General features: G+C 44.4%; 1 protein-coding gene and 1 pseudogene across 5 annotated transcripts in view; both read right to left on the bottom strand.

The window, feature by feature from the left end:
- DGUOK (deoxyguanosine kinase) overlaps positions 1-10,147 on the bottom strand; it is a 30,991-nt gene extending 20,844 nt beyond the window's left edge. For 2 of the 5 annotated variants that reach the window (XM_064268739.1, XM_064268736.1), the window contains exon 1: positions 9,953-10,067. Coding sequence is in view for 1 of the 5 variants with exons in the window: in XM_003413685.4 (XP_003413733.3) it covers positions 9,953-10,094 (142 nt within the window). In the remaining 4 variants the exon portion in view is untranslated. Of the gene's footprint in view, positions 1-9,952 lie in introns of all 5 variants that reach the window. The other 3 variants (XM_003413685.4, XM_064268737.1, XM_064268740.1) reach the window with 3 other exon arrangements.
- Positions 5-10,052, bottom strand: LOC111751575 (large ribosomal subunit protein bL9m-like; annotated as a pseudogene).
- Positions 10,148-16,545: the final 6,398 nt, after the last annotated feature.

Below are 16,545 nucleotides of genomic sequence, written 5' to 3'. Positions count from 1 at the left end.
GTGGAATAGTTATTTAAAAAAATAATTCAAAGTTATATATTATTATTAAAACCAGACACACCATAACTTTTTCAGTACTGTGATACCTGATTATAAGTTTTTTTCCTTCCTGCCTGAGTTTTGGCTGTATTTTAATGACAAACTTTTCAAAGTGTTCACAGGGGCTCCGCAGAAGTGGTGTTTGGTTCCCCACTTCTACAGAGCCTCTTCCTAGTGACCAGACACCGTGTCTACCCAAAGCCTCTCTCCTTCAAATATCACTGAACTGACAAAGTTCTTCCCTTTCTTGGTCTCTATGCAGAGTCATCCTTTTATGGTACCATTATCTCAGATTTAGTCAGATCCCAGCTTAGCTGTTATCTTTCAATATGCTTTTTTTTTTTTTTTTTAACAAAGAACAAACATAACCTCTTTATTTCTGTTTGAAAACCAACTGTTTGGTTTGGGTGACGAGAACAAGCCAAGTACTAGAGAAGATGGCCAGCTCTTTCTGTTTGTTCCAGTGTGCTCCAATGGAGGAAGAGGCTAGATGGGATCGACGTGGACTGCTTCTGTCCATTAACGTGTGGCTTATCCGGCTTGGTACTTCTTGAGCAGAATTGTTCCAATAAAGAAGACTGTTAAGTCAGCTGAAGACAGTGATGGCAAATATGGAGAATTCAACACTTATGTGCAGTTTAGTCCTATGTCCCCATATACACTCTAAAATTCGATACGTGGTCAGAGGTGTGAGTGAGATCAGGGTGCCGGCCTGTCTTCGTTCTACGGCTCCTCTGATTCTACTATGCAGAACATCGGGGTTTTGAAGACATCTGGCTACCTTGGAAGGAGGGTAAGTCAGAGCATCCGGGCGCTTTTGGAGGCCATTTCCTTGGCAGCCTGCTGGGCTAACCAGTACTTGTATCTCTTGGTCTTGGGCTTCTCAAAGCTCACCGCAGACATAGGCACCCTCACAGTGTCAAGCCCATTTACCGTCACCTCACACCAATATTCACCCCACCGTGTGATGGGCTCTTCTGGTAATTTTATTGCATGAGGGGCTACCACAACACCAAGGTTCTTGAAGAAGTGGCGGGCAACTATTTCAGGGTTTAGCTCCCATTTGACATTGTTCTTCATTCCCACTTCCAGGTGACAGCTTCTCAGAAATTTCACTGTCGCCTCATCTGCCTTGGTCTGAATCTTCTCTAACTTTCCTTGTTGTCTCAGCAATTTCTCCTCTTCAAACAGCTTCTTGTTTTCAGGGGATGCACACACTGCTAGTCCTTGAGGGAGGAGTCGATTACGGCCCACAGATTTCTTTACTGAGACCAGGTCACCCCGGATTCCACTTTGGGGCTGTGTTTCGTGTCCTCCACTAGCTTGTAGATGCGGTGTCACCGGTGCAGGCGCGGCTTCCTGCCCTCTCTGGCCAGTGGCACCTTCCACCAGCGCTCCACGATGACTGTGCCCCGACTGTGAACGAGGCTGAAGTCGCGCTCCAGGCCAGGGGTGCCTGCTCCAAGTCACGGCCGGAAAAGCCCTGGGACTCCTCCTCGCGGCAGCTGCTCAGCGCCCGCCCGCAGCAGGGCTCTGGCCGGGGCCGCAATCACGGCCGCTGCCATGTTCCCGGGCGCGGAGGGCTCAATATGCTTTTAAAGTCATAAGATTTGGGAGGTATCAAACCTCAGAAGCAACATATTTATAAACCGTCCCTTAGGGCCTTGACCATCATTGTAATTCGTTGTACATGCCATGACTTGAAACAGGGTAGGAGGTACTTTCTGGGAGTGTGTTACTTCAACGTGTCAGTTTGTATCAGTACCGGGACTGTCATTCCACACGGTGGACAAAGGATTCAGGTGTTAATGTCCATCTTTTTCTATGTCATGGTTTTTCCTCCCACAATTTTTTTATAAACTACGATGCCTACTGTAGCTACATTATGCTAAAATCCAGTCGGTAAGGTAGTATCTGATGTGACATGCAAAATAACATATTCTATCATTTCAAATTTAATGTAGTTATATTTCATGAGAATCTCTTAAATATTTTATCACCTTCGGGCATTTTCTTCTCTTGAACATGAAGAAAAATCCTACAACTAAAATTCTTTACCAAAAATGAAGCAAAGGCGTATGTAAACTTATGTGTGACAGACTGACTGGATTTGTAAACATTCACTTGAAGCTTAATAAAAGTTAATAAAAAAAAAAAATGAAGCAAAGGCAGTAAATATAAGCTAACATCTTTTTTTTTTTTTTTAAAGAAAATTTGAAGCCTTTATTTCAGAAACTGCAGGTGACGCTGCATTCATTCACTCAACAGAATTTATGGAGTAACTACTAAGTGTCAGGCACTATAACGAACGTGATGAACTAGACTGAGATCCTGCCCTCAAGGAACTTATATTCCAACATCCTAAGACTGACTAAGCAGGATCATCCCAAACAGATTCTAAGAGCATCTGGGCAAACTTAATAAAAACCAGCCAGCAGGCTTAAAAGAAACTGAATAAATTTTTGCCCCCAATCCTTTTATTTTCGTTTCATGGGAAACTGTGAGTGATAGTCAAGGTTTTGTGTCAATTTGGTTGGGCCATGATTCTCAGCGGTTTGGCAGTTATGATGCAGCCTGGCAGTCATATGTTGTTGTGATCACCTCCATGATGGGATCTGCTGTGAGAAACAATAAGATGAAATGGAGTTTCCCTGGGGATGTGGCCAGCATTGAATATCAGTGGACATTGTGGCAAGGCTCATGGGCTTTTGCTCACTCTGGGTCCTGCAGCTGGCTCCTGTTCGCCTGACCTCCAGTTCTTGGGACTTGAGCTAGCAGCTTACCCAAGATCTTGCCTGCCGATCTTGGGATTTGTCAATCTTTCATAGCCTGTGAGCAAGAGCCCTGCTCTCTGACCTGACAATCTTGGGTTCGCCGCCCCCTGCAGCTTCGCCACCCGCTGCGTCTATATAAATCAGTAGATGCCTGTATCCTGAGCCATGGACTTGGGACGTTCCAGCCTCTACAACCACGCGAGCCATTTCCTTGATATAAATCTCTTTACATATATATTTATACACTTTACTGGTTTTGTTTCTCTAGAAAACCCAGCCTAAGACACTGTGTTTACAAAAAAAAAAAGTTCCCAGAGACCTACATCATCCTGAGACCAGAAGAACTAGTTGGTGCCCGGCCACAATCGACGACTGCCCTGACAGGGAGCACAACAGAGAACCCCTGAGGGAGCAGGAGATCAGTGGGATGCAGACCCCAAATTCTCACAAAAAGACCAGACTTAATGGTCTGACTGAGACTAGAGGAATCCCGGCAGTCATGGTCCCCAAACCTTCTGTTGGCCCAGGACAGGAACCATTCCCGAAGACAACTCATCAGACATGAAAGGGACTGGACAGTGGGTAGGAGAGAGATGCTGATGAAGAGTGAGCTAATTATATCAAGTGGTCACTTGAGACTGTGTTGGCATCTCCCGTCTGGAGGGGGGATGGGAGGATAGAGAGAGTTGGAAGCTGGCAAAATTGTCACGAAAGGAGAGACTGGAAGGGCTGACTCATTGGGGGAGAGCAAGTGGGAGTACGGAGTAAGGTGTATATAAACTTATATGTGACAGTCTGACTTGATTTGTAAACGTTCACGTGAAGCTCAATAAAAGTTAAAAAAAAAAGTTCCTCACAGCTTCTAGATTAAGATTCAAATTCCTCCGTTTGGCACTCAAGACCCTCCTTGATCTGGGCTACTCCCTCCCCCAGCTTTTCCCGCCAGATGATTCATCCTTCCGCAGTTGCATTCGCTGTGAAGTCTCCTTGAGTTCTCTCAGCTCCATTCTGTGCCTAGCAGAGCATTTCTAAAAACCAAACTTATTGCCGTCGAATCGATTCTGACTCATAGCAGCTCTATAGGACTGAGCAGAACTATCCCACAGGGTTTCCAAGGAGTGGCTGCTGGATTTGAACTGCCAGCCTTTTGGTTAGCAGCCGAGCTCTTAGCCACTGCATAACCAGGGCTCCCTGTGCAGAGTTAATTACTGCTTACTCGAGCTTACAAATGTTTATACCTGTATTTATCACATTATAATTCTGTATTTGTTAACTCATCACCTCTCCAGCTAGACTGGGAGCTCACTTTCTAAAGTCACAGACTGAAACTTAGTCCCCTGCATCCTAAGTAATCAGATGCCACGAATAGAGGTGAATGTAATAACCCAAGAAAAGGTTTACACACAGAAAAAAACAATCTTTGAAGGTTACAAGAGAGGGGAAGGCTGGGGAGGGGAAATCACTACCTAGTTTGTTTGTTTTTTTTCACATCGCCTTCAAGTTGATGCCAACTCATTAGAGCCCTGGTGGCGCAGTGGTTAAACATTTGGCTGCTAACTGGAAGGCCGGCAGTTTGTATTCACCAGCTGCTCCTTGGAAACCCTATGGGGCAGTTCTACTCTGTCCTATAGGGTCGCTATGAGTCAAAACTAGATAGTGAACAGGTGTTCACTTTGGTGAAGGGAAAGACAACACACAATATAAGGAAAGTCTGCACAACTTGACCAAGGCAAAGTCACAGAAGCTTCCCAGGCACACCCAAACACCTTGAGGGATTGAGTTATTGGGGCTTAGGACTGGGGACCATTGTCTCAAGGGATATCTAGGTCAACTGGCATAACATAGTTCATGAAGAAAATGTTCTACATCCTACTTTGGTGAGTAGTGTCTGGAGTCTTAAAGGCTTGTGAGTGGCCATCAAAGATAAATCCGTTGCCCCATCCTGTCTGGAACAAAGGAGAATGAAGAAAACCAAAGACACAAGAAAAATATTAGCCCAAAGGACTGATGGACCCCATGAATCACAGTGTCTAGCAGCCTGAGCCCAGAAGAGCTACATGGTGCCCAGCTACCACCACCAACCACTCTGACAGGGATCACGATAGAAAAAAACACAAACCAAAATTCAAATTCACAAAAAAACACCAGACTTACTGGTGTGACAGAGACACAGCAACCCCTGAGCCTATGACCCCCAGACACCCTTCTAACTCAGAATTGAAGCCACTCCAGAAATCCACCTTTCAGCCATCGATTAGACAGGCCTATACAACAAGCGGAAACCCTGTGGTGTAGTGGTTAAGTGCTATGGCTACTAACCAAAAGGCTGGTAGTTTGAATCCACCAGGCACTCCTTGGAAACTCTATGGGGCAGTTCTACTCTGTCCTATAGGGTTGCTTTGAATTGGAATCCACTCAGTGGCAATGGATTTACACAACAATAGTACACGTGAGGAATGTGCTCAGTTCAATGAAGTACAGACCTAATGGGCAACACCTGCCAAAAGCAAAGACGAGACGGCAGGAAAGGACAGGAAAACTGGACAAATGGACACAGGAAACCCAGGGTGTAAAGGGAAAGGGGAAGAATACTGACACATTGTGGAGACTGCAACCAATGTCACAAAACAATTTGTGCATAAATTTTTCAATGAGAAACTAATTTGCACTGTAAATTTTCACCTAAAGCACAATAAATAAAATCCCAACCCTCTCCCCACAAAAAAAGAACGGAGGTGGATGGATGGAAAGGGGTAAATCCCAGAAGCAGAGAATTCAATATGCAATGTTTGGAATAAATAGGTTTTTTCCTCCAGGGTTTTTTGCCCAATTGTTCATAGTCAAAAAAAGTAAAAGACAAATATTAGTGATGTTAAGCCACTAAGTTTGAACGCAGGAGGAAACATGTTATTAGAGAAGCCTTTACTGTTTGGAGCTGCGGTGGCGCAGTGGTTAAAAGCTATAGCTGCTAGCCAAAAAGTTGGCAGTTTGAATCCACCAGCTGCTTCTTGGAAACTGTATGGGGCAGTTCTACCCTGTCACATAGGGTCACAATGAGTTGGACTTGACTCAACAGCAATGGGTTTGGTTTCTCTACTCTTTAACGTAGAAAACTCTAGGCTGCCAAGTACAAAACCGTTTCCTCTTCTCCGGCTGGGGCTTTGAAAATAAAAAGTGAGAATGGTCTGAGGTGACTCACTGATGACAGTATTTCACCCAGCAATCCTTTCTTCAATTTAGGTTTGTAATCATAAAATAACTGGCTCTGGAAGATAATTATATACTTCAGTGATGAATACTCTTAAAAGATAAGCAAGGTATTTTATTTCTTAGAATTTAAGAACTTCTGGGTACCCAGCATTTGACTTCCAATCATAAATTGCACATGACTTCATAACTCCTGCTGGATGAGGTCAGCTACCATTTCACAGACAAACTGTCCTTATATGCTATCTACAGGGTAAAATAGCCAGGTTCAGATGAGTAGGATTTAAAACAGTAGGACTACAAGAAAAGTCCCTCTGAACATATCTGGTAAACACTGACTGAATGAGCACAGTGGGTCATGCAGGGGGTTAGGTGCTGGCAATATGAAGATGAACAAGACACTGAGGAGCTCCAACCCAAGGAAGCTGTTGAATGAACAATCTCAACCAAACTCAAGTGTTGCATCAGCTGTGGGTACCAAGTGTTATGAGAACACAAAGGAAGCAGTGACTAACTCTGTCTGGGGAGTCATCAGGGTGTGTGGGGTGATGGTGAATAGTGAGAGATAAAACTGGAAAGAACCAGATTAAGGTCGCCTGGTCCACTTCTCATTAGTCACACTTTCCTTACACAACTGCATTCACTTCCAAGGCTTCAACTGCTACCCCCACCAGCCAACAACTTCCAAATCTGAATCTCAGCTCTCATCTTTTCCTTGACCCCAGGCACATATTCCAATTTACCTCCGAACATCTTTATCTGTGTGTCTCACAGGCACCTTATACAAAATATGTTAATCTCCTGAGATTACCTCTTCCTTTATTTTCATCCTTGGGTTTTAGAGTCAGTATCCAAATTAGAAATCTCAGTGTCATCTATTCTTCCTTGTCCCTCATCTCCAAGTGGCCAAGAAGTCCTGTCAATCCTATTTCCAAAATCTCTCCCAAACCATCACTTCTCCATCTCTCCAACTACAAAACAGCCATAAATTAGTCTATATATCTACCTACTCCAAACTCTATTCCAATTCATTTATTCGTTCAGCAAGCTGGATGCAAGGCACTATGGGTACTGCAGCAAATAGGACAAAACAAGCACAGTGCCTGCTTTATGGAGCCTTCTTCTTTCTATTCATTCATTCCAGTCAATTTCCTTTCAAAAATGAATCTGATCATGCCCTATACCAGCTACAAGTCTTCAGTAGCCTCCCACTGCCTACAGGATAAACTTCAAACTCCTAGCATGGTGCACAAAGCTCTTTACCATCTGGCCAATCCTACCCTTCCAATCTCTTGTTCTGCCACTGTCTCCCAGGCCCCTTAATGACAGGCACACTGAGCTACTTCCCTTTTATTAAAACTGCATTTGTCTCTTCAGTCCTCCTCGTCTTCGCAAATGTTATTATTTCCTGTACCTGGAATGCTCTTCTTCCTCTTCTCCCTCTTCAGAATGCCTACTCCAGGAACGTGGCGTTTCCCTGCCCTATCATGGCACTCATCGGATGGTATGAAACTCTGTTTAGAAGTCTGCTTCTCCCACTTTGTTGTGAGCTCCTGAATGGACAGGAGCTGGATCCCATTCACTGTTTTGCTCAGCCTGAGAGGGGACTCACTAATTACTTAGTAAGGGTCTGCTGACTGAGAAAGCACAGAAGCAGCACAGAAACCTGGAGAGGCTAGGAAGCAAACATCAGGAGATGTCAAACTGGGAGAGGGAGTCTGACCCTCACCTGATGGCCTGCCCAAAGTATTTACCTCGTAAAATACTGGTGGTGCAATGGTTATGCATTCGGCTGCTAACCAAGAGGCTGGCGGTTGGAACCCACCCAGTGGCTCCACAGAAGAGCTGGTGATCTGCTTCTGTAAAGGCTACAGCCAAGAAAACCCTATGGGGCAGTTCTGTTCTGTCACATGGGGTCACTAAGAGTTGAAATCAACTCGATGGCGCTGAACAACCTCTCTCCTCAAACTGACTCTCAGCTGATGATCGTGATCCTTATTTCACCAAGAAAAATGACACACTCAAAAGACCTTCCACAAATTCCTATTACACTTACCTGAGTTGGCGCTAATGTATTTTGTCATCCCTCCTGCAATTCTATCCTCTCCAATCCATTACCAGTTTTCCCCCTCTCTACGAGGCCATTTCCGTCGCCTTACAAACATGCTGTAATGCCTCCCACAAAAAGAAAAGAAAAAACCCTCAACTGCTTTTCCCATTTCAGCAACCACCCCATGTCCCGCCTTTCTAGGGAAACGCTTCCAAATAGTTGTTTTAACCTACTGTCTCCAATTCCTCACCTCCCCATTCTCCTCGAGGTCCCTTGCACATGGAAAGCCTGCTCCTACCAGGCTTTTACTCCTAAAAACTGCTCAAGTTTGCAAAGACCTCCAGTACTCATTTACTTAAGCAGGTTTAGAGTTGATCATTCCCTCCATCTGAATACCTTCTTCACCTGGCTTCCTGGATGTCACTCACTTTTGGTTTTACCTATATCAGTGGCCATCCCTTCTCAGTCTCCTTTGCTGATTTCTCCCCATCCTCCCAATCTCTTAACATCTGCATGCCCCAAGGCTCAGTCCTTTCCATAACTTTACGTACCATCTATATTTGTAACTCCAGTCCAAGAAGACTCTGAATGCCAGACTTATATACCCAACTGTCTATTCGACATCTCCTCTTGGATGTCTAAACAGGCATACAGAAACTTAACATGTCTTAAAACCCAAATCTTGATGACCTCCCCCCTTCCCAGTATTCTCCCTTTTAGGAAACTGGAACTCCATCTTTCCAATTGCTGAAGCCAAAACATTTGAAGTCATTTCCGACTCCTTTCTTTCTCTCACACCCCACGTCCAATCTGTCACCAAATCCTGCTGGCCCTACCTTAAAATCTAAGTAACATCCAACCACTCCTCACTACCTTCACTGTTACCACTGTGGTCCAACCCACCATAACTCATTGGGGATTACTGCAATACCTCCTGACACCTTCTACTTTCAACATATCTGCCAGAGTGATCTTTCAATGTCGCTGTCAGTTGCTGTCGAGTCAGTTCTGACTCATGGCAGATCATGTCACTTGACTGCTCAATTCTTCCAATGGCTTCCCATCTCAGAATAAAAGCCCACAATGGACTACAATGCCTACACAATCTGGCCACGCCTACCCTTCTGACCTCCTCTCTCCCACTACTCCTTGCTTACTCTACCTCAGCCACACTGGCTTGCTGTTCCCGGTACACTTTCCACCTCAGGGCCTTTTGCACTTGCTGTTCTCGCTGGGAGATTCTTCTCCCAGTTATTCACATGGCTCACTCCCTCACCTTCTTGGTGTTTTTGCTCAAACTGCCATCTTCTTAGTGAGTGCTTCCTTGACTACCCTTCCCAACCCCTCATCCTGATTTTTCTTCATCACACTCATTACCATATAACATATTGTTTATTTTGCTTCATTTATGTTGTTTATTGTCTCTCTCTCCCCACTAGAATATTAGTTCCATGAGAGCAGAGAATTTTGTTTTGTTCACTGCTGTAACCTTGGGGTCCCTTGCACATGGAAATGGCTCACACAGTTACTCGTTGAATGAATGAGAAATTCTGTTTGCTACTAGAATGTCTTCACTACTTAACACTTGCTAATCTCCTTTACAGAGAGTACGAGAACAAGCTAATGGAACTCCTGCCTATTTGCCGACTATGTGGCTTTTACGCCCCAACAAACGTGCCCCTGTGGGCGGATACTGAGACCCGACGTTTTCAAAATCGAAGATGCAAAGGCCCACATTGCGCTTGGGAGGGGAAATGGCCCTGGTAGCTCAGTACACGCAGGCCGCCGTATCAAACGAAGGGATTACGGGCCTAGCTTTCCCGGTCTCTCAGGCACCTGCACGGCCGAGGCCAAGGCGTGGCAGCCACTTTCCGGCCCTTACCAATGTTGCCTTCGATGGAGAGCCTTCGGGGGCCGCGCTCCGCGTGCATGCCCCTGGAGGGGGACGCGCCCTCGAGTGGACTCTGTGCCATGGAACTGGAAGATGCGCGCAGAAGCCTTACAAACTGCCTTCCCACTCCCATCCCGCCCAGGAACCTCGCACCGACCACTTCCGTCGCGGGGACTTCCGCCTTGAGCACAGCCTTTCACGCGCTCCGGCGCACCTCTGACGTCAGAAGATCGCCAAGCAGGAAATGGGTGGGGCTGAGCTGACAGGAAGGAGGGGAGCCAGGGACCACTCAGCACTCGCGACCGAGCCTTGGGAGTGTGCGGAAGTGTAAGAGTTTGCTGGTAACCGGAGATGTGACGGGGGTTAGCCCCTCCGTTTTGTTCATTGAACAGATAACGTATTAAAAGAGAGAGAACTCTACAATCCCATGACCTTTGCATTTTGTGTAACTTTAAAATAGATTAAATTTGATAACTAAAGCCAAATTAAAAGAATTGTAATTTTAAAAGAGGTTTCTTATTTCCAGGTGTTTGTTGTCTGGTTTTTAGTCTAGTGTGGGCAGAAATTGAACAGTTTTAAGTAGGGAAATGACGCAATCTGATGCTTTACACAAATTAATTTTTTTTCCCATTCCCTGTAACTCCCAGCATAATGCTGGTACGTTATTGAATAAGTTGGCAAATCAGTTCATCATTTACACCCACCTCTTATTTTCTCTCTTGAATAAATAAATGTTCACTCAATCTAATTGCATAAGAGTAAAAATATCCCATTAGGTTAAGGTGGTTGGAGGTTCAGGAATGTGATCGGAACTCAGTTTAAACCATATACACACATGGGGTTTTGTGGGCGCAAACAACAGTAGGGATATAGTGGATCAAAATGGGATTTGTACAAGGATGAGAAGAGCCAGAGAAAGAGTAAAACCAAAGAAACCGAGCCAGTTGCTGTCCAGTTGCACAGCAACCCCATGTGTGGCAGAGTAGAACCCTGCCCCCTAGGGTTCTCAAGACTGTGACTTTAAGGAAGCAGATCACCAGGCCTTTGTTCTGAGATGCCTCTGGGTGGGTTCTAACTGCCAACCTTTCAGTTAGTAGTAGAACAATTAACCATTTGTGTCAGCTGTAAGACTGGAGTCCTACTGTCTGTGCAGAGCTGTGCTCTTCTGCTAGGCAGGACCCTAGGGAGCTGCTGCCATCCAGTGAGGCCTTGACTGGCTTCCTTCTGCCACACGTCATTGTCATAACAACCTTAGTACTAATGATTTATGAAACCTAGTCAGAGGTAAGAAGGCCGGGTGGTTGATTTAGAAATAAAATTGGAGCCATTATTCCTTGTCCTTGAGCATGAAGAATGTGTCTGAGCTAAAGCTGGACTCACAAGGACACATCAACTGGGCCCTGAGGTATAAAGACAATAGCTAGGACAACCTCAGAAAACATCTTTTAGGGAAACTTTCACATAAACAAATCAAGCAGAGTGCAAAAGACCCACATATTTTCTACTCATCTTTTTCTGTTAGGATTTAGTAAATAGTAAGATTTGTTGAACCAATGAAGACTCTCCTGTTACTGAAACCTGTACCAACGATTATTAAGAAAGACAATTCAAAATGTAGAATCATGGTGAGTTAGCAGTTTTTAGCCAATCTGTGCAAAGGTGAAGCTTTCAATGATTTTATCCCTTTGTAATGTTAATAAATATTGATGATTCTGTATGTTCCTGGGACTTAGACAGACATGGCCCTGGCAGCATGCTTGTCTGTTTCCCATTTTTCCCTCTTTGAACATATGTTGAATAAAACCGTTCTTTTTGCTGTACTGTATACTATAACTTTGTGGTGGTTTTTACCCTAGGACATGGTGCAATGTGTAAAGTACTCAGCTGCTAACTGAAGGGTTGGCAGTTTTAACCTACCAGCCGCTCTGTGGTTGAAAGACCTGGTGATCTGCTCCCATAAAGACTATAGCCTATGAAACCTATGGATCAGTTCTACTGTGTCCTATATGGTCGCTATGAGTCAGAATCAACTTGATGGGAGCACAATAACAACAACAGTCAGAAGGTGCTTCCGCCTTCTATCTCTTAAGCCAGAGAAGTCAAACCAGGAGTCAGAGGCCAGCTGGCATTCAAGCAGCTTTCTTAGATGTGAGAGGTTTTAGGAGACAGCAATCTGGCTGCAAGGGAAGTGGGGAGGAGCCGGTGGCTGGGACACCTGTCTTAAAGCTGGTTGCATAACAAGCCTAGGACCTTTTTCTTATATTATGGAGGGTTATATGGGATGATTGAAGCCATGTTTGCATGTTAAACACATTATTTTTTAAATAGATTGTAAATTTGTTTAGGATAAGCAGGGTGGGGTGCTAATGGATGAAGTCTGTCTCACCTTCTACCCCCACTCCTGCAGCCAACTCTAAAAATACTGCTTCAATTTCTTTATTTATGTCAACTCAGGCTTGGAAAATATTCATCTAAAAAACTTTGAGAGCTCTCTCTGTGCCCAGGGGTCCCCCTGCCCTCAGGGTCGTTATGAAGGTTAAATGAGGGAGTTGTCCCCAGGCCTAGGTACAGACAGGCATTCCCAAAAGTTATAATTTTTTAAAACTATAGTAAAGTATAACATGCTCTGAAGAAAAGAGCACTATGGTATGTGTATAGCACAATGAAAATTTCACAAACAACACACCTGCGTCGCCTGGATCCAGATCAAGGAGAACACTACCAGCATCTCCCAAAGCCTCCCCCATGCCCCATACCAGTCCCTATCCCCATTTTTGTCCACTAGCCTGACTTCTAACAGCAGAGATTAGTCTTGCCTGTTCTTTATAAATGTGAAATTATGTATAGTGGATCCCTGTTGGCCTAGTTGTGGCTTTTCTGCTAACCAAAATGTCAACAGTTTAATCCGCCTCCTTGGAAACCTTATTGGGCCGTTCTACTCTGTCTTACAGGGTTGCTATGAGTCTGGAATCGACTTGATGGTAGTGGGTTTGGTTTGTTTGTTTGTTTTTTTGGTTTCTTTTGTATCTGGGTTGTTTCATTCAACATAATATCCGAGAGATTTATCCACATTGTGTGTGTAGTTGTAGTACGTTTATACTCACAGCTGTATAGTATTTCACTATGTCACTATACCACAATTTGTTTTATCCGTTCAACTGTTGATGGACATTTGGGAGTTTCTAGATTTGGGCTATTATGAATAGTGTTGCTATGAATATTCTTATACGTGTCTTTTGGTAAACATAAGTGTGCATTTATGTGGGGTGTATACCTAGGAGTACAATTGCTGGGTCATAGGTTATATGTATGTTCAGGTTTAGTACGTATTCCCAAACAGTAGCTAGTTCCACAGGGTCTGAGTTTACCAACTTACACCACCACCACCAGGGAGTGAGAATTCTGATTGTTTCACATTCTCGCCTGCAGTTGGTATTGTCAGGTTTTTTCATTTTATCCATTCTGATGTGTATGTATCTTATTGTAGTTTACATTTGCATTTTCCTCATGGTTAATGAAGCTGAACACCTTTGCATATGTTTACTGGCTTTTGGGTATCCTGTTTTGTGAAGGACCTGTTCGAGTCTTGTATCCATTTTTCTATTGCATTGTCTGTCTTTTAATTCTTGATTTATTATTCTTCATATATTCTGGATCTGAGTTCTTTGCAAATATTTTCTCATTCTGTGGCTTGCTTCTTAGAGCTTTAAAAAAAATTTTTTTGATACATAGTGTAAAGTAAGAAACAAATTTTTTTTTTTGCCTAAATTGCTCAACAGTTATCCTAATATCATCATTACTAACAATGGTCAGCTATAGTCTCATCTGCATCAAAGATGTCCGAATGTGCTAGATTGTGTCCCTTTGGTTAAATTAAGCTGGGAAATACATTTCCAGAATCCCCTCCCTACAGATCTCTAAGTTAGAGTTGGCCAAAAGGGGAGCTGGTGTGAGGTTTGGAAAGCAGAATGGGAACATCAGCCGCTCCTCTTGGGAGGTGTCAGTAATCAGATGACAGACAGAGGTGACCGTCAGAGAGATCCCAGCTAGCCCTCTCCGATTGCGAACAATCCCGTCTAGGCCTTCGCTTCCGCAGTTCTTCCCACCTTTGGGTAATTTCTCATTTCTGTAACAAATCCCACGGTCCCATAATACTTGCTGTGCTCTGCTCTCCTGACTGAATACTGACCCCCACACCTAATAATACAGGAGGCGTACAGTGAGGTGGCTCAGAGTGTGGCTGGATTCAGATGGCTTGGGGGTAAGGAGTAAGAGAGCATCCACAAGCAGGACTTAACACAATGCCTGACCCGCAGCATCCAACAGACAACGTAAAAATTATAAATAATGGCTGCCTTCAGCTTGGCCCTCAGTGCCTGGGACATTGTTTCTATTTATCGTTAGTTGTTGGATTTTCACTTTTTTCAAGCCACTGTAGCTGATCATGTACCCCTTCCTCTCTATCAGCAGAAGCTGACCACTGAAGGATTCTGGGACTGCATTTCCTGAAAAGGGGCAGGACTAGGGGAGGAGGGGAGGAGGTTGGATATGGGAGATAGGAAAGGGAAGTGTATATCCCAACCTCCTGCAAGGCTTACTTTTTTCTTATTGTGGTAAAAAAAAATATATATATAGCAACACATTTGCCAATTCAACAGTTTTTACATGTACAATTCAGTGTCACTGATTATGTTCAACATGCAACCATCACCACTACCATTTTCCAAATTATTCCACCACCATTAACAGAAACTCAGTGTCCCCTAAGCAATGACTCACTTTTTCCCCCTGATAACCACTACTGAACTTTGGTCTCTGTATATTTGCCTATTTCATATAAATGGGATCATACAATATTTGTCCTTTTGTGTCTGATGTATTTTGGGTAGCATAATGTTTTCAGGGTTCATCCATGTTGTAGCATGTATCAGGACTATCTCTCCTGCTGGCATTATATGTATGTACCACATTTTATTTATCCATTCATCCCTTGATGGACGTTTAGGTGGTTTCTACCTTTTGGCTATTTTGATAGTGCTGGAAAAGGCTTCTTTTTACTGACCTGGTCAGCTTACCCTCTCCTTCACACATGGAGATTCTGAAGTGGCCCTTCCATAGGAGGTAGTGTCAGTGCTTCACCCCCATCTCCTAGAATCCCCTTTGCATGGGGGGCACCTCCAGCCTCTCCCCCGTGCTTTCTCTTTCAATAGCCTGTGGCTCTTCTTTGGAGGCCTGTTCTCAGCCTGTTGGAGCATATTGCCCACACAGGCTGGAAGCCCAGGTCTTTACTGCCCTTTAGGTATGCCTTCACCAATCACGGGGTGGTCTGGAACTGTGAAAGCCCCACTCCCTTGCCTTCAGTCAGGACAACTTCTGAGGCACCACAGACGCTTTGGAGCTCCCACAGCAGGTCAGGCTGAGGCCGTCCTCTGGGGGACTTTGCCCAAGATCTTACTCTTGCTGGGCTTCCTCCCCTGGCCTGTTGTACCTGTCACTCTCCCTTCTGGTTTCTCCTGGGAGCACTTCCTTAATAAATTATTTGCGCGTGAATCCTTGTTTGAGGATCTGCTTCTGGGAAACCCAAAGTCAGGTATAAATGCTCTAAGGGCTTTGGAAAAAAAAAAAAAAATGCCCCCCTACCCCACCCCCACCCCCAGAGGGCAAGTGCCTGAAAGGTAAATAGATGGTAAAAGAGGAAGGTCTGACTTTGAGGCCCGTGAGCTTTACCACTGGGCCATACTGTCTCCAATGGGTGTGTCTGGGAAAGTTGATGGGCCAGGTGGGATCTGATCAAAGCATGAAGGATGAGACTTGTCTCGTAGACGGGAGGGTACGCCAGGCAAGTGAGAACCTAGTTCTGCCAATAACAATAAACTAGCTATAGATGGGAGATGATACTAGTACCTACCTCATAAGGTTGTAGTGAGGATAAGTAAGGAAATCCCTATAAAGCTCTTAACACAGTGTCTAGCATATTGTGTGCACACAAGAAACATTAGCTATTATCATCTCACTTATTTTTTCATAGTACTTTGGGTGTCTCGTATCATTGTGTGTATGTGTCTGTCTCTCCCTTTGAGCAGTGAGACCTGAAGGGCAGGAATCATCTTTGTGGGGCACATAAATCCATGTGGTCTTGCCCAGCTAGATGGCAAGAATTCAGTAAATACTTGTAGAATAAAATGGAATTGACCAAGGGCAGGATGGGAAGGAAATAATTAAGGAGAGAGTGGAGAGAAGAGAGGACTGGGGGGGGAAGGAATGGAGAGGAAATGTTTTTCCTAAGAATGCTGCTCCTTGCTTGATTTGTTTTGGGGAAAATACAATGTAATCCTCAATGACAAAGGACCCAGTAGAGCTCTTAGGCCCACAATGACCTATCCTTGCCTAAGGTCAAATAACATCCTGTGTGAACCACTCATATGTCATAGCCTATAAGCTTTCTGTCGTGTCTTTTTCTGTTCATGTTGTCCAATGTTTTGTCCTTGAGTATGAGAACATATATCTCTGAAAGCCTGTTGCTTAAACCACCAAGAGTCATCCAGCTGTCATGCTTACTCATATTCAGGGGCAAGGAGGCAAGA

Source organism: Loxodonta africana, chromosome 15 (genome assembly GCF_030014295.1).
Source record: "Loxodonta africana isolate mLoxAfr1 chromosome 15, mLoxAfr1.hap2, whole genome shotgun sequence".
Lineage (NCBI taxonomy): Eukaryota > Metazoa > Chordata > Mammalia > Proboscidea > Elephantidae > Loxodonta > Loxodonta africana.
The sequence above is the reverse complement of the archived record's forward strand: the minus strand, read 5'-3'. Positions and strand labels throughout refer to the sequence as shown.